Raw genomic sequence first — 18511 nt, forward strand, 5'->3', positions numbered from 1 at the left:
GGAGTGTAGCAGCGCACTGAAAAAGAGACAGGGTTAAACAGACCAATATTAGACCAACCGAGATTGTTTTCTGATTTTATTTTTATGCCTACTGTTCCGACTTCCTGGTGTGGTCAAACAGTGCAAGTCATTATTGGTAATTTGGTAAGTCAATAGGTTGAAACATATAAAAAATATTCCAGTTGAACTATGAGGCATGGAGCATTTAGCCATAACTTCTGTGAGTTCCCCCTCCCCCAGACCCATGACGTCACACTTGGTAGAGTAGGCCCCTCCCCTTTCTTACCCTGGCTAGTGAAGGTCAGTAGGAAACAAGATTCAAACTGAAGACTCAGTTATAAATAGCTAAACTATTCAAGATTTTAACTCAAATGTAATCAAACTGTATCACGTTAGCTATTTGTTTAACTCTTCGACTTTATTGGTTCCTACCTCTACTCTTCTATTTCGTCTACTCTACTCAGCATATGTTCTTGTATCAGCTCACGTTATCCACTAGGCGGCGTCAAATTAACAAAAACACTACTCTCCTTTTTATTCTTAAAGTTATATATATTAAAGAAATTAGTGGGTGGGTAGGGGAAGTGAAGCTACTACAATGAGTTCGTTCTATGCGTTTTACTTGATAGTATCCATAACTGAGAAACGAAATCTCTAAATAATGATGTTAACTTAAATTAGCAATGTGACCAGAAAGGTGAGAGTCTTGAACGTACACCCGTCTGCACTCAAGGAAGGGTCGGAACCTTGTTCCGCTGCTTATGCTGTTTACCACCCGGACAAAGGATAGTTGCAACAGGTATGTCCGCATAATTAAACAATCAATGGATTAATTAAACTTTATTATGCGCGTGTCTATAGTATTTCTAGTGAAATAATGACCTGACAAGACAATGTTGACAGTTCCTTTGAGAATTAGACACTACTTTCTCTGATCAGAGAACAGATTTCTCTCATCAAGACCACAGCAAAGTAATAATGGGGCATCTAACGCTTCGGGCGTCACACATGACACACCGGATCTGTCACTTTCATAATCTCACTCAAGCCAGGTACCGAAAGTTGGCAACACTCAGTGATTGATCATGAATGGTGGTATGATTCTTGAATTAATGTCACGAAGTGCAGGCTTTTTTTATTCGCATTCAATATAAATAAAGTTAAAATGGTAGGCCTACTCTCATTCACAAGCATCTATATATATATATATATATAAAAAATGTATGCACTTGCATTTCAATTGCAAGACTAATTATTAAGTACTTCTCCCTTCCCAACGAAAACCTACAAATATTAATCCAAATTTGCTTCCACCAAACCATCCAGCAATGCTAGAAGAGGAAGATTTCCGGGCCTCCGCTACATCACCCTCAGCTCAGCGCCTCCAGAAGAAGAAGAGGAGGTCCAGGAGTGTGAAGAAGACGAAGAGGAGGCAGGAGCTGGATGAAGACGGCTTCGTTCACCCTCTGAGCCGGCTGTGTCTCCTCAGCCTGGCCGACAACATGAAGGCTGTGTGGGTGAAGGACTACGAAGAGAACTATCTGGACCGCTACCACTTCACGTACATCATGGGCCCCTTCGATAGCCTGCGTGAGTCCAGCAGAGCAGACAGGGTTAACCCCCCCCCGTGGTTGGCCGTGCCGGGCAGGATGGGTCGGAGATCTATGATGCCCACATCAAGTTGAAAATCAAAACATGGATTTGACTTTGTCAAAAGCCTGGTATCGTTATATTCCCGTTATGATTTAGAACCCCTTCTAATCCGGCCGGATTACGTTGTGCATTACAATACATATATCGGGTGGTCCTGTCTTCATGATCCAAGGTGTAATAACGCATTAGTTTGCAGAATGTCTAGAAACCCTTTTTCTGGAAGGCTGACCTTTTGTTTGGTAGGGGGAGTAGGGGTTGGGATCCTCATCATTCGAACCTCTCGTTCAATTAGTCTAAAGGGCTGGTACATAAGAATGAATCATTGGTTGTTCCTGTTGTGTGTATCTGTATACAGTAACCTAGGATAATGAGTTCTGACACGTCTTGCATGTGTAACACCGACCCAAAATCATAACTAGCAAAAAAAATAGCAAATGTTTTATGCTTACAAAATGAGGCGGTCCTTTCGATGTGATCATGTTGCAATGTACAAGTCATAAAGCCAAGCTCAGGCTTTTCTCCGGATTACCCTCATTTTACGTGTCTTTAGTTGCCTTGCAGGAGGAAGCTAAACCCAGTAAGTCAGGGGCGAAGGGTCCCGTAGTGCTGTCTGTAATCTTATCAATTTTTTCGTCACATTTTAGACACAAATTCAAGGTTGTGAATAATGTGTTCAAGTCGGCTTCATCAAACGGGCAGCTGAGATCATTAACTAACATATAGGATGACATTCTAAGATGGTGGATAGACTGACTGAAGGGCAGCACGTGGACCAGCCCAGGAGATAGAGCGGGTTGGCTGGTAACCGGAAGGTGGCTAGTTCGATCCCAGGCTTCTCCTGGCACCTTGAGTGTCAAGGTCACCCTGAGCAAGACTCCTCACCCTCGCCATGCCTGGTTGACTCTGCCGTCGGCGTGTGAATGGTTGCATGAATGGGTGAACGTTAGGCATTATTGTAAAGCGCTTTGAGTGGCCACGTGTTAGTAAAGCGTGGTATAAAATACACTGCGTTTACTCACTGAGTAGTCTCTGCACTCATGATCTTCAGTGTAAATGCAAACAGAAAGTTCAGTGTATTGACTGCTGACCTTGTGATCGGTCTCCCAGCGGGGGGGCTGGTGGAGGAGCTGACCGCCCTGCTGTGCTCCAGGAAGCAGCTGTCCCGCGCGGCGCTGCACCTCCTGGTGGTGCCCCAGCTGCGAGGCCTGTCCCTGGCCGCGTGTCCGGGCCTGGTCACCCCCCGCGTCTGCTCCATCATCGCGGCGCGCTGCCAGGTCTGACAGGAGGGTGTTCCCGAACCCTGCCACGCTACGGTTTACCGTTGTGTTTTGTTTTTTTGTATATTGAGGTCAGTTTGCACCAACAAAAGTTTGGTCGCACTTAATAGTCGAATTATGAGAAGGCCCTTTCTTCTCACATTTTATGATACATACTGTATTACCATCAGAAACAGTTGTATTTAACTATCGTGTGGGTATCAGTATCGTGTGGGTTTCATTTCATTACAGCTATAACATAAAATGTTATCCTATTTAGATTCCTTATCTTATATCCCTCCTCTCAGCACATGTCGCGTCTGGACCTGTCTGGGGCTCAGCAGGCCTCCCCCCTGGCTCAGGGAGACATGCTCCGCTCCATGCCCAGCCTGCGCTCCCTCTCCCTGGCCGGGACCCCCTGTGACCGGGGGGTCATCCGGACCATCGCCCGGCACTGCCGGGCACTGCGCCACCTCGATGTATCCCACTGTCACCTCCTTTCTCCCGCTGATCTTCTGCCTCTGGGAGGCGGGGCTTCCCTCGACGGTGCGGCGCGTTGTACCGATTCATTGGCTGGTCGCGACGCGTCCACGCGTCACCGCGGCGATTCCCCGTCCTCCGCCGTCACCCGTTGTCGCCACTCCTCTCCATCCTCCTCCTCGTGCTCCTCGTGCTGCTCCTCCTCCTCCTCCTTCTGTGCGCTGCCTCTGAGATCCCTGCTGGCGACGGATATCGGCTTAGGGGAGGAGGAGGGGGAGCCGGCGGCGACGACTGCCTACCTCCTGCTCAGCCTGCCTCTCCTGGAGAGCGTGGCCCTGGAGGGGCTGGACTGGGCCCTCGGGGCCATTCACCGCCGGGAGTTTGACCCCGCTGAGGGGCTCACACGCAGGGAGGGGGTGCCACGGCTCGAGGAGGTGTGGAGGCAGAGGCAGAAGAAGCACTGGACAGACCGGAAAAATGAGAGCGAGGAGGCCGGAGCAGAGGGGAGCCGAGAAGAAGAGAGCTGGGAGGTGCACGGGACCCAGAGCCCGGACGGAGATGAAGGTGAGGCTTCTGGCGGAGACGAGGAGCCGGATCTCCTTGCGGAAGAAGAGGTGGGCGCGGGGGGCATCGGGGAGCAGGACATGCTAAGGGGTGCGATGGTAGTGGGGCCGGGCGATGACAGTCTGACCCTGCGTCTTAGGGAGATCCAAGCGATGTCGCCAGCCTCCCTGGAGGTTGCATTTCGGCTGTGTCCACACATCCAGTCCTTAGCTGTGACCGTTGACTCGGCGGAGGGTACCGGAGGTAGGAGGGACCATGGGTGGACGTGGGCCACCAGGCTGGGGAACTGGTCGGGTGAGCTGCGTAGCTTGACCCTTCGTCACACGGGGCCCCTGGGTGATCTCCTTACCCCCCTACGAGAAATGGGCTCCACTCTGGTTTCTCTCACCCTGGAAGGGGTCAGAACCAGCCCGCACTGCCCTCTACTGGAGGTCTTGCAGGCCTGCCCCAGACTGAAGGCGCTGGTGGTGTCCGCCCAGCCCCCTACCAGCCCACCGTACGAGGACGAAGAGGAGGAGGAGGAGGAGTTGGGGGGTGCCCGCGATCTGCTGAGTCTGCCTCACCTCTGCTCCCTCACGCTTAGGTACGTGCAAACTTTAGGAAGAAAACATTATCGTATGAAAGGGTAGACGGATGGGGGATTTATCTCAGAAAATCCCAAGAGAGGCCATAGAAAAGAGCAAGCAGACTATACCCAATGGAACTGTGTTGCTGGAATGAATTTACATAATTGAAAGGGTGGATGAGTCTCAATTGTAATCTGATCTAATGTACCCAGTCCAGTTATTCCCCACCATTCCAGCCGCCCACTGCAAATGTGATTGTATGAGAATATATATATACACGTCTTGTATAATTTTTGTATAATTTTGGTTTTCTCAGTTTTGACTTCGAGCAACCGACAAAGCCTGCAATGTCCTGGAGGGCCCTGCAGAGGGTGCTGTTGAGCCTTCTGTGGGGCTCTCCCCTGCTGGAGAGGCTATCTCTCACCGCGCTGCCATGTCACCTGAACACCGTGCTCCGTCACATCATCTCCAGCCAGACCTGGAGCCTGCACTGCCACCAGCACCTCCAGCCTGGGGTGGTCGCCGCGTCCACACCGCCCTCCACGCCACTCGGACGCGTCACACATCTTGGCCTGGCCCGGAGCGACGTAACCATGGCGACGGTGATGCGCCTGGTGGAGGGATGCAGAACCATGAAGTCGGTGGACCTCTCTTGCTGTTGGGAGGTCAGCCGCCAGGATGTGTTGAATAGCTTGTTGAAGTGCCCCCGTGTCACGTTTGACTGGCTGTAACAGATGATTCAGCAACAGGTTCAGACACTAAGGGAGGAATCGCACCGGTATGAATTGTCCTCTTTTAATTAGTTTTACTGGTTTGTTGACTTAAATCATGTTAGGCATGCGTAAGTCCTGCAAACAGATGAAATTTAAATCCGTTGCCCAATTGATTCAGGTCAGGACAAAATACATTCTCCTGCTAATTACACTGAGGTCATTAACAGTAACAAATGGCCGAGGTTAACACTTTGCAGACCACTACGTTCAACAACACACGATGTACGCCCAGAACTTGTATTGTGGTATTGTAGAAATATTGTTTGTGAAAGAGTTCACAATAAATCTATTCACCTCACCCCTTATACTCTAATACAGTCATGAAGATTGTTTAATGAACTCTTTGTCTTCTGCCTTGTGATAATCATGCCCATACTAGGGTAACAACCCCTCTAATCCATTAGTCATCATGGGTGACTTCCTGTGTGACATTTCCTCTCTGCCTAAAGGCAAGAAACTTTTATCACACCTAGACAAGTAAAAAAAATAGAATCAATCTAATGGAGTTTAGTAAAGTAAATTAATTGTATATAAATCCCTATAACTTTTTCTCGGCTGTTTTTTTCTAGGTCATGTATGACACGGTGTATGCGTCAGTGTGTGTGTCCCGGTAGCTAGCGTGCTAGCCGGTGTGAGTCGTCATTGTGGAGGCTTCAGCTCAGACTGGTCTGATCTGGTTCGACTCCGGGATAATGACGACACAGAGGGTCACCCCTCCCTGTTCTCAGTCTCTTTCTGGCTGTTGCTGAGCTACGCTTTTTTCACCCTCTACCGGTTCTCAGCTCTCCTTCTCTCTCACACACAGTACTCTCACCCTGGCCTTTTCACTCTCTTAAGCCTTCTCTTTAAGATCCCCACCTTTGGTGTGTACCTGTTTTATTCTTTGTTGTACTGGACGGAAAAGCACACACAAACACTTTGTTGAACTTGATTAACCAGGCCACATTTTCTGTTTAATGCTCATTATGGTTCGACAACCATTTGTTGTGTGCTTCTGGGAATTTCCCTTCAGTGTGATGAGCCTGTCCTAAAACATTCAGGAACCTCATCTCTTCTCACAAACTCGGACAGCAATAGCTTGTGTATTCTTAAATCTGGAAGGATATATCAGGGAAGCTCCAGAATATTCTAGAAAAATCTGGAAACCAGAGGGACGGTTCTTCTCATTCTTTTCCGTCGCCGAACAGGAAATCCAAACACATGATCAAGCGGCAGACTTGTTTCTAAAGAACAGTAAAGATGGTGGATGATCCTATCCATTATACCGACCAAAGCTCCCCCATCTCTCCGAGAGCCCTGCCACTATGGCATTCAGTCACAGTCAACATGGTTGGGCTCAGACAGAAAACATCTGGACTTTTAGCTCCTTCGTTAATTTAGCGGGTAACGAAGAAGAGATGTAAAAAAGTAGACAAGATTTCCTTAATATTTGAATAAGTCGGATTCCGAGACATATGTTTCACCCGTTGTCTGGGCCTGTACTTTGTCAGTCGGAGGTCTGCAGCGGCCCACCTCAGCTGTTGGGAACAGCTGTCGACGTGACGCCATCTGCCCACCAGGAATTTCGACATGCATAAGGTCTACCAAAACATAAAGGGTGCTTTCTGTACACATGGCACCCCCAACACACCCTGCAGAAGTAGTAGCACTGTGGGTCACAAAGAAGCAGACTCAGACGGGAGTACAACGCAGAGTATGGTTTAAGGCTGCCTTCGTCTAGGAAATCAAAGGTCACTTGAATACATTTTCAACACAAAAGCCTGTGTTGACCAATATGGCGATTAAGTATTCTGACTAGGGAGCTATTCTGATATGAGGCGCAGCACTAGCAAAAAATAAAGATGTTAATTCGGAAAACCGCCTGATACAATGAGGGTTCACACCATTGAGAAATGAGTTAGCCGTAAACGTATAAAAGTTAGAACATGACCAGGCCATGTAATGTCTCTCTGTACATAGTTTTATTTACATGATACAATTCTGTCGTAATGCTGGATAGCAAGATTATATGTAATACATAAATATCAACACAGTTTGTTGTTTTCTTTTTGTACAAATTTGCATATAACTAAGAATCATGAAGGGAAAACTCAAACGGATACAAACGTATTTTGATGAAAATTTTAAATAAGAAACCTCACATCCTGACGATGAATAAAATGGGATGAACACAAAGTCACAAACGTACCCATGTTTCAATGTATCAGGCAGCCATGACAAATAAACTTACACACACACACACACACACACACACACACACACACACACACACACACACACACACACACACACACACACACACACACACACACACACACACACACACACACACACACACACACACACACACACACACACACACACACACTTCTTGGCTCCATAGCCAATGCACGGGACAGCTGTTAGATATGACGGGGAAGTTACGTTGAATCCTGTTATCTATTAGTTTTCAATGAAGAAAAGAAAAACTAGATCTGGCATGCTCCTGTAGTTCTGTAAACATGTGCTGTTAAAACCGGGTAGTTCCACAGACAAATAGATTGGGGGACTACACACCCAACTACACACACACACACACGCACCCAACATCACACGCACACAACACCTGTGTCACACAAACTTTTGTTAGAGCATAAACAAAATAATAATAATACATAGCTTGGCTCACATACCCTAATTCCACAAACGCACTGCATACATGGTGCTAACGTCAGTACTATGCCAATAAAAGAGGAAAATGACACACGATTTGATAAAACAGAAAATAGTCTCTCAGTGGATTAATAATCACCAAAAAACACTAAATGAGTGATGCTATTTCATTCGATTATTAGCCTTTACACACGTTTGCAGAGTGAAGTTCGACCCATGCGCTTATCCCATCCATTCACGCCCGATAATAATGATGTGCTGTTTATCCATCCATCAAAACATTCCATACATCCTGGAAACTGCAACAGGATCAGCACACAGCCCCCGACACGAGCCTCGGTGGGAATTACAATCTGAGCTCAGACCAGTCCGGGTACCTCCCTCCCCACCCCACCCACGTCATTTTCCTCGAGGTTGGCGCAAACAAACACTTTGGCCACACGTTCTCATGTACCTCCTTCACCAAAAGAAAAACACTACCTCCAAGCACTTTTTTTAAGAAACGCTAAAATGTCTGCACTTAGTTGTCGTGCAGGGCGGGCTAGACGACCTTGGAGGGAGATGTAGCAATATGACACCTCATCCGTCCCGGTGGAAAAAGCAGAAGATGAAAACAAGTTGAACGAAGGGAAGATATCAAAGCTCAACATGGCTGCCGTGAGGTAGGTAAAGCCAGGAAGGACGCCGACAAACCTAAAACTAAGCCCCTTGTGCATCGTCGGGCTCGGATGGTAGTATGGTTCACTGTTGTCAACGTACCCCCAATGCAACAAAAAAAGGAAAATACACAAAAGATGGGACAGAGGTTTTGGTGAACGAGGACGTGGCTGCTTGCTGCGCGGGTACAGACACCCGCCCTCTGACACAGGACAAGGGAAAAGGGAAAATGGCTGCCTATGGTTTGGCACAAAATGGCGCCTGGGTTAGGTTGAGAGAGAGAGAGAGGAGCACAGCGCATCCCGGACAGTCACCCGGGGCTGCGCTTCATAAGACAATATATATTCTAAACAAAAGGATTCAAACAGCGGCAAAGACAAACCACAGAAGAAGAAAAAAAAAAAAAGGGCTAACACTAATAAATCAAAAAAATAAAGAGAAAAGTGATCATTCATGCATCTCCCTCCGACAGGATGTCTTCTCTTTTTCCTCTTCTCTTTTTTCTTTTATTTTCTCGAGGCTGTTTTGGAAAACCGAGTCCGTTCCTTACGCTCCGCCCTCGTGCCAGTGCTCGCACTACAGTCTTTGTCGTTGTCCTGGATTCCGTCGTTGCCGCTGCGGTTGTCCTGGTGGTCGCCGTCGTTCCGTGGAGAGCCTATATTCTCTGGATCTTGTCCGCCACCACAACCGGGTTCTCCTTGCGGATCTTGGCCGCGGCCTCCGCCTTGTAGTCGTAAGGACAGCTGTGCTTGTCCGAGTACCGGTGGATCCCGCAAAACAGGTTGCCACAGCGACAGTCGAATCCTGGTGGGCACAGTGGACAGCAGTGTCAAAACGGTTTGAAATGAACAGCAAGACGCTTGCCGTTGGATAGAAAAATCTGTTTTGGTCTTTGTATAAAAAAAAAAAGAATCAACCCCTGCACTGGTCGCCCGCGTGCTTACCTGTGAGACCAACTTTCTTGCGGCACATAAAACATCTATTCTTCTTGGGTTTGGGGGGGTCTCCCTTGCCCTCCTCGCTGGAGGATGAAGAGGAACCGCCACCTGAGCCAGAAGCGGTCGGCTGGCTGACGACTGTGTAGCCAGCGGGAGAGACCAGGCAAAAAAAAAAAGTTAGTCGTGCTCTGTTTGCTTTGCTCACAGGGAGACCATGTCTGCATTTATCAGTAACTGACCAGTATTTTAAGTCCTCCACTATAAGTGTCTGATATCCCATGAATTAGCCCTGCGTGTGAGTGTGTCCTAAACCGTTCGTGCTTGGCAGAAGACAATGTGGTAGTCTGACAGAGCCCTGGTATATCACTTCCAAGAACGTACTCCGGTTCTAGGAGGTATTTTTAAAAACAGGCCTATTTTTAGCCACCCTCTGGGTCTTGAAGGCTGTTAAGTAAAACCCGGCAGTGGGATCAACGGGTTGCGGTGCTGCGCCGAAGACTAAACTTACACCCAGCCTAAGTGGGTCGCAGAGAGGGGGCGTGCTCTCCCCAGTCTTACCGGGGTCCAAGGCTTCAGGCTTGTCCTCTCTAGAAATGCTCATCTCTGTCATTTGTTGGGTCACAGGTAGCGACCCGTGGAGACTTCTGAATAGAAAACACAGACCAACAAGAACATTATAGAAACACATGTAGGCCAGCGTACGTGTGATAAACAAAACACCAATCAATAGAAAACAGAAGAGCTCGATCATCAAATGGCACGTAGCACACACACAAACAGTGAACTGACCTAGACATGTTGGGGGAGGACACGGGGGATGCGTCCACCTTGGCGAGGCTAGCTTCTAGTCTCTTGATAGCTGCGGCCTCTGAGCTGGGGCTGCCAAGAGAGCCTGTCAGGAGAGAACAGGTCAATCAGTCACACATGAGAGCCACTTGATAAGACCCCCCTCTCACATTATAGCACGGTATGTACTACAGTGTGGAAGACCACATATTCCAATACATGGATTGTCACATTATTAAGCACAACGCGATTAATAACAGCGTGCATGGTACGAGTGGGGTGAGAGGTGCAGCCTAAAACAACAGTCTTGCCTTCTACTCATGTAATTCACTGTACTCGTGGTTGGGAATGGACAAATTGCAACAGGTTTATCAGGGAATAGGGGGAACAACACTGGCTCGTTTCGACCGGATGGCGGGCCAGAGAGCAGGCCGTCCAACCTCGAGCACGTGAAGCCGTGCAGAACGACAGCTGCTCCTCGTTACCCCGAGTGGAAAAGGGGAGGGCTGAGGGGAGCAGGGAAAACAATGTCTATATTCCCACGTGCTTCGCCCTCTGTACCCGCACAGTACTACTGTCCACCACTCACCACACAGGATCAAAGTGTGCGTGCATGAGAGCGAATATATGCGAGTTTGTGCAAGACGGTGAATATATGCGAGTGTGTGAGAGTGTGTGTTTGTTTGTGCGCATGGCATTGCATGTTCTCACCCATAGGTGTGAGCGGGCTCATGCGGTCACTGTTCTGCCCTCGTGTCAGGTGATCTTTGTAGCACACGGAGCACATGCCATTGGTTCTGGGGTTGCCATAGAAACCACAGCCAGTGGCACAAAGCATGGGCACCTGGCTCTGGTTCGTCTCCTGGGCCATTGCTACAACACAAGGAAAGACAAAGGGGGAAGAAACATATAAGACGCGTGTCTGTGTAGACATGCTCGCATCGCAGTTATTACACAACATATCCTTTTTAGGCGATCAGCAATTCACCCTTGAAATTATGCAGTGTTTGCAAAAGTTTAGACTCAAGGTCAACTCATGGTGGGCTGATACGGTAACAAATAACAAGAAAGGAGCAGTCTTTTATATTAAACATAACAGGAAGCACCTTTTTTCCCAACCAGAGCCGTTAAGTGGTAGCCACACAATAAACGGTTGTGTGCGACTCCCTCAAGAACACATAATACTCTGTTCAGCACCTTGGCAACAGTCGAATCCCGCACTTTGCATTTGTCGAGCCCCTTTACAGTCACACTGTCTCAGTGAACTCTGTGTTTCCTGTGCTACAGAGAGAGAAATGGAAGACAGCCGTTTGCATACAAGCAGTATCAGCGATCGCCGTTATCTTCATGTGTGCTTAAACCGGGACGTCAATATCATGAGCAGGACTCTAGTTTTAGGACACAAGACTTTTCAAATAGCTTCACGGTTCTCCAATTGTCCCACAATGCTGACACTGAATGTTTTAAGAGCTTACTCACACAGTCACGCGACTATGTCTTATCACAACTCAAAATAACCCCGTGAATTACTTTCAGATTATACACTAGACAAGCATCAGCAGTAGAGGGGAAAACAGAACCAGCTGGTTTCCACCACGGCATGCTGTGTAGCGAGGACTTACCGGGACTTACCAGCGGTACACAAGGAACAGCGTAATTCAACCACCGCCCTCCCTCCCTCCCTCCCACCACACACTCATTTTCCCAGAACATATCTGGGCGTAAGTTAAGGAAACGTGACAGAGAGGGCTGTGACGTCACACAACCACACAACACAAGAGGAAGTGGGGTAAATTTGGAAGTTTGCTTCATGATACCGAATAGAAAACTGACTAGTCTTGTCAAGAGGTAGGCACTATTTTACGTATTGTGCTGACTGGCCAACGTTTAAGGAGGTGGGTGTTATTTATATTCCATGGCAGAGTTACTACCCACATGCACACCTGATGCCAAGCTATTTCCCAAACTGTCTTTTTGATGCATCTAACGACAAACAGCAAGGGCCCCACTCAGCAGTGATCTCATATTACACTTGGGAGCACCGCCTGGGCGGCGTTATGCTATAGGCACAACAGCTGCTTCCCTGCCTTGTTTGTGTCGGGGCTGAGGGCTGCTCCTTGCTCACGACAACACTCCAGTTAAAACACAAAGCAGGCAAGTGTGTTATTCACACATGAAGTTGAAAGCCCGTTCAACAGAACACTGTTGTCAGGTCATTCAAGGTGACCTGACCTCCAGTGTTGTGCCTGAACGCGTTCATTGAATGATAGTTCATGAACTCGTTCATATTTTGGGCGAACGTACTGTATTGCTGCCTGATGAAAGTGACAACTCTTTCACGGCATGCTCACTCGGTTTAAGTTCGTTCAATAGGGGGGTTATTTGTTTATCAACACGGAGGATGCGCGCGCAGAATGCTGTGTTTTTCCCCACAGCAACATATTGAAAAAAAGAACTATGAACTAGTTAATTGTAAAGATTTGTGAATTGAACTTTTAACCAGCTCACGTAGAAAGTGAACTTTCCCAACACTGCTGACCTTGATAGACAAACAACATCTCCACCCGCTGCCATCTATTCCGGCTACCACTGGCGGGTCTGTCAACAAAGGGTTTCCTAGGAAAGGCCCACAAAGCATTTCGCCTGGATTGCGTCACATGTCTGACTGTTGTAAAAAGTTACAGGGCCTTTTTTGTTTTTGAAATAACACACCGCCAATATGGATAAACACAGTCGCAGTAAAGGTGAAATCTATCACCGGCTTTGAATAGTGGTGAAAAACGAGTCACGTCGGCCTACAATGGAACAATGGACACTATGACCACAGCTGTCACGAGCTGAACGTGCCCAACTGTCAATCAAACAGCACGTGCGTTGATAACTTTTAAGATACCGCCAAAGCAAACGGTTTTTATAGTCCGATACGTGAGGACGACGATCGTATCGGAACTCACCCACTCGGACACTGCTCTCTTCGTGTGTCCATGGAACGAAAAAAACTGGTGAATTGGGGGGTTTCCAGTACATTTAGCAACCATTAATCATTTACCAGGGCCTTTCGTTACCTGGGACCATCGTACTCTGAAACCAGATAAGATGTTGTTACTTTGAGGCAGTTAAACCGACCACGAAGGCACGAAATCGAAAACGAATAAACGTGGCTATTCTGATTGCTTATCGAAACGACAAACGAGCACCCGTGACCAAAGCCAACCAAACGTCACGTTTATTTTTAATGTGAACATTCTAGATCATAATTAACGCGATGTCCCTTTAATTCGAGCAATGAATGAAAAGAAAGGCATTGTTCGTGTACCGACCGCAAGCCGAGCTCACGTTTCAAGACAGGGCTGAAAAACGACTGAGTCACACCGAGGAAGAGAATAGCCATCTCCCACCATGTCCCCGAACGATATTATCGGTGATAAACCATACGAATTATAGAAACATCAACTGGGGGCGGTGAACCGAGTGTACGGCGGACGTTGGGGATCCATCCCGGAGTCCAGACGTGGATCTGTTCTCCCTTTGTTGATTCCTTTGTCTGCGTCGTCCGGCTTCCTGTTTGCTCGCTAGTCACCACCAGTGCTTGTTTATCGTGCATTTATTTTCGGGAAAGACCACGTAGAACATATCCCCAATGTTCATCTCCGTCCTAAAAACCTACAAATAATCGTAGTTGTATCGGATTATCCCAAAAGGTCCCTCCCAGACTAATGATGCTGAACAGACCATACACACACGATTGTAATGTCAACACAACATGGTTACTTTTAACTAAATTAAACATCGACCCGTTCGTAATTTCGTACTACTGTCGTGTGGCTGTGATGGTTTCGATGTTCTCGAAGGGTTATAAATCAGCTGTACCCTGGTCCCCATCCCCCAGCCTGGGGAAGTCACAGATACCCCTCGCTGCTCACTCCCTTGTTTTTCAGCCAGACGAGTCTCCTTCGAGGGGATTTCACCCAGAGAAGCCAGAGACAACTTTAACTAACAACGACTTGTTCATCCAAAAAAATCGTCCGATGCTGGGGTACAGTTATTGTCAACAGTACAGTGGTTTGTCGGGCAAACGACCTTTTGTTAATCCCGTGTCTTAACCAATACCCATTATTCGGACAAATAACGGGTCGTCTCTGGGAGTTTACCTGCAAAAAGATGATGATGAAAGATTGCGATGAGAAGATGTGGAGTAGCGCAGTCGGGTTCCGCGTATTTTTGGCCAATCCAGGTCTTTTTTCTTGGTAAATCCTCCGGGTCTAAGATAGATTTGCTATAATTACGTTGCCCTATCTTGTGTGTGTCCCCTCTCTCTCTCCGGTTCTGTATCCGCTGAGCCCTCGACGATGTTTGTTTCCTTCTTTAGTAAGAGGCGTGGTGGATGACGTCATGGGTGAAACGGCGCGTCGTCATTGGCTACCCGCGGTGCCCCGGAGCGACAGTCCTACAATTTGCAGAGGTGGGTTGGGCTTGCGCAGAGGGCAGGTTTGCGTTATCTATTCGTCATCCTCCCACAAGGACACACTATTTTATTGTGTAATCCTCCGAAACGCGTCGTGGCTGCCGCCGACCTGGCTGATGTTTTTCATGATTAATTAGAATAGTATTAGTATTAGTAAGAATAAGAAGCCGCCTATTGTAACAATAGGCTTCTTGTGGGATGAGATGAGCTGGACGTCAACATTGTTTCCAGTCCAACAGACAAAACAAGTTTGTATTTCATTCCTAGAAGTAATCCGGCCGTCTGTGTTGACAAGGAAGTGTTGCCAAGGGGGGCGATTGCATCTAGATGCCAGCAAACCATTCACAAACATCATCCACAACAAATTATTTGATAATTGACGACCTGTCTCGTGGTACACAATCCTTGAAATGGAAGTTGTAAACATTTCCGGAAAGCACTATCACACCCCTGTTTTTTATAACTGCATTGCATTACCTTTAGTCATTAAATATTTCCATATATAGTTAGGATATATAGACTGATATCAGTAGTGATGTTCCTGTACTGGCCCTGTTTGATGACACCGTGAGGCTAACAAGCTGAAACATATTCCTTTTGCTTGGAACGCCATACACATCCCCTAGGGCATGCGGCACTGCGCATGAAACAAAACAAACACTACCGTTAGGTGAGCATAACATGGTTGTATGTGGGATGGGTAAGAACAAAGTCTGAAGTGTGTGTGTGTGTGTTTTTCTTTTTTTCGATATTCTTATTACTATGACATCATACGATTGTGGAAAGCCAGTGTAATACATGGCCAATTGTAGAGAGAGTGGGTCCCTTACATCACAATCACACGCTTATCCGGGAGAGGACAATATGTGTATATGATTCTGACTACTCACACTTCCATAACACATGTACACACACGCACAAACATAATCTCAGCAGGCTCCACTATTTATTATAATTGAACCAATTATTCTAAACAGCAAGCTGAATGTAATTGGTGTTCGTGTATTTAGGAGAGAGCGTACAGAGTCAAAAGGAGGTCAAGACAAGAGAAGTGATTTGAGAGTGAACAATGGATTGGCTTTCCAACACACATTGAGGTACAGACACGCAAAGTACTGTACTAGTATGCCAGCAGCCAGGTAACGGATATTTCCGACTCCCTTCCTTCTCTGAACGAAAACAACACAAAATGTTTGGATTCTTGAATAAACCAGCATGACCATTTTTCTTACATTTTTCAATGGGCAAGGTTAGAATAAAACTGTATCAATGTTTTTATATAGAGTATATTAGCATTACAAGGTTATAGTTTACACGATGCATAACACAAGGAAATCCATAATTGCAGGCTTGTTTCACCTGTTGGTTTGCCTTTGTGTCTCTGCATGTGTCTTCCAATGTGAGTGTTCCCCTTAATTCTCAAAATGGTTTCCTTTATTCTCTGGGTTCAGCTGTGGTGGTTGGCGTTTATTTGTCTCTGGCAGCTTTAGTCGAGGATGTGCTGTGTGAAACCATTCTTTCTTATGTGGGCTTGTAACGCCCCCTTGAAACTGTAACTGGCATACTGTGATATTAGAATACATCTGCTGGATTCCCCCCACCCACTACTGGGGATAATGCCAATCAACAGTTGAACTGAGTGACGGCTTTCACAATGTCAATAAAGACAACGAAATGAACAGTGAATGACCTTGATACATCGGCCGGTTCGTTAAGATGTTCTTGATCGGTCACCCAGACTGTCCAGCGTCTTGCTCTCAGATACATGATAATGATTGACTGATCTGTTGTTCTGTTTGTTGTTCTTATCCTGAACATTGACACACTGCGATTATCTGTTTTCATAATAAACAGCAATAGTACATTGATCTACCAAAGAACAGCATATGCAAGATTTCTTCCTCGGAACAACTCATCTGATACAATATGCGGTGGAAACATTGATATTATAGAAATGGGTCACATGACGTTCCCTGCTTACTCTCTCTGATTGCTTTTTGGCAGAGCATCATCCCCCGTCTAATTTACATGTCATTTGCATACAGTGTGTCGAGAAACACATTGGACCTTGAACACGAAGATGAATAAACAATACTATGCTCAATAGATGTTGACAGTGCTACCATGACTTCATTCCTACTTTCATCATCACGTCACACCCACAATAATCCAGTCGTGTGATTTGAAACTGAGAACTAGAGCTTTTCCAAGAAGGTAATTTCCCATAATCAAAAAGGAGAAAAAGAAAGAGGATCACACAGGGACATGTGCATGTGAAGTGTTATTCCTCTTAGTATGTGAAGGTTCATGGCTCTGAGCAGAGGGAGGCGGCAGAGTGGGAGTGGGAGGTGTCGCGTATCGCTGCCCACCCCCATACTCTCTTCTTGTGTTATGGTTTGGCTTGTGTGTATGTGCTCATGGGGGTTCAGACTGTGTGAGGTGGTGTTGTGTAGTCTAGTTTAGGGGCAGGGGAGATACATGTCTTGTTGACTGATTAACATGAGTTAAGTCACTTAGTGGTTATTAACCACTAAGATATCTTGTGAAGATAAAATGTAATAATACATTAAAAACAATGTAAAAATAATACATTAAAAACCTCTTTGTGTGTCTATGTATTGGGGTTAATGTGTCTGGGGAACGAGGGAATTTTAAAATCCTTATTCATGAACCTGTGTGTGTTCATGTGTGTGTGTGAACATTGTGTTCTGTGCAGTTCATCTGAATCTGGGACAGCCTATCCCTAGTTACCAGGCAGATATTGTCCAGACAGCAAGCACACACACACACACACACAAACACGCCCACACGCACAGTTGGCCTGTGTGTGGTGACAGTGTGGGGAGGCACTGTTGATAAAGGGGCTGGTTGGAACTGCAGCTTATCCATTTACATAAGCTGTGTGCAGGCTTGATAAGCTCTGCACTGAGCCTGTCCAGCAACACCACTTTTAAACTTGATCCTTACCACTTTCATTCCAAACTCAGTTGCATGTGCAGCCACAGAGCAGTAGTGTGTGTGTGTGTGTGTGTGTGTGCGCGTGTGCGTGTGTGTGTGTGTGTGTGTGTGTGTGTGTGTGTGTGTGTGTGTGTGTGTGTGTGTGCCAGAAAGGGGGGGGGGGGGTCATTATAGTTATACATTTGCAAGAGAGGTATGCTTTTAATCAGATGCATGGTATCAGTTTTACTCTCACTTCTTGTATCTGCTTAACTAAAAGTCAAAAGTGAAGAAATCGACAGAGAGCCAGCCCGATACAAATACATGGAATGGGTAAATGTGCTGATTCATCTACTTTCACTGGTCCGATTCATATTTTCTTCCATTCGTTAGGATGCAAGGACTGGTGCTGTTTTGCTGTCTCATGACCGTCATCTCTAGCAAGGGGAGGAGTCTCTGCCTGACACACTTCTCTCTCTTTATGATTCATCCCCCCTCCCTTCCTTACACACACAGACAAACAGACACACACGCCACTCTTGATGGCTGGCTGTGTGTTTGTTGTTTTCTCTGTGTTTGACAAAGAGTGATTGACAAAGAACATAAGAGGAGTTCTAATGTGTCTCTGTGCGTGCGTCCCGGTGAACCCTTCTTGATATGACCTGTGAACCAATGGGATTGTCTCATGATGGCTTTCGCTCTGTTGTTTTGACCATGGCGTGGGTCTTTTGAACCTGTGTACACGCCTTACTGTAGGGCAAGCTTTTTGAAAGATGATAGGTTC

General features: G+C 46.7%; 2 protein-coding genes across 5 annotated transcripts; one reads left to right on the forward strand and one right to left on the reverse strand.

Annotated features, from left to right (window-relative positions):
• The first annotated feature begins 311 nt into the window (after positions 1-311).
• Positions 312-7615, forward strand: si:ch211-214j8.12 (uncharacterized protein LOC100000539 homolog). 4 transcript variants are annotated; one of them, XM_056592900.1, is made up of 5 exons: positions 312-799; positions 1327-1590; positions 2761-2927; positions 3218-4536; positions 4836-7615. In XM_056592900.1, the coding sequence occupies exons 2-5, from the start codon at positions 1329-1331 to the stop codon at positions 5248-5250; spliced, it is 2163 nt and encodes a 720-aa protein (XP_056448875.1). In that variant the 5' UTR covers positions 312-799; positions 1327-1328; the 3' UTR covers positions 5251-7615. The 4 variants fall into 4 exon arrangements, with proteins under 4 accessions (XP_056448875.1, XP_056448876.1, XP_056448877.1 ...); XM_056592901.1 differs by lacking the exon at positions 312-799 and adding an exon at positions 807-1052; XM_056592902.1 differs by lacking the exon at positions 312-799 and adding an exon at positions 1072-1168.
• zfand5a (zinc finger, AN1-type domain 5a) lies at positions 7615-14683 on the reverse strand. Its single transcript, XM_056592913.1, has 6 exons — positions 14477-14683; positions 11037-11198; positions 10329-10431; positions 10098-10183; positions 9546-9677; positions 7615-9405 (listed from the first exon to the last, which is right to left on the reverse strand). Exons 2-6 carry the CDS (start codon positions 11194-11196, stop codon positions 9257-9259), a joined length of 630 nt encoding a protein of 209 aa, XP_056448888.1. The 5' UTR covers positions 11197-11198; positions 14477-14683; the 3' UTR covers positions 7615-9256.
• Between the last annotated feature and the right edge of the window lie 3828 nt (positions 14684-18511).

Source organism: Gadus chalcogrammus, chromosome 6 (assembly GCF_026213295.1).
Source record: "Gadus chalcogrammus isolate NIFS_2021 chromosome 6, NIFS_Gcha_1.0, whole genome shotgun sequence".
NCBI classification, from domain to species: Eukaryota; Metazoa; Chordata; class Actinopteri; order Gadiformes; family Gadidae; genus Gadus; species Gadus chalcogrammus.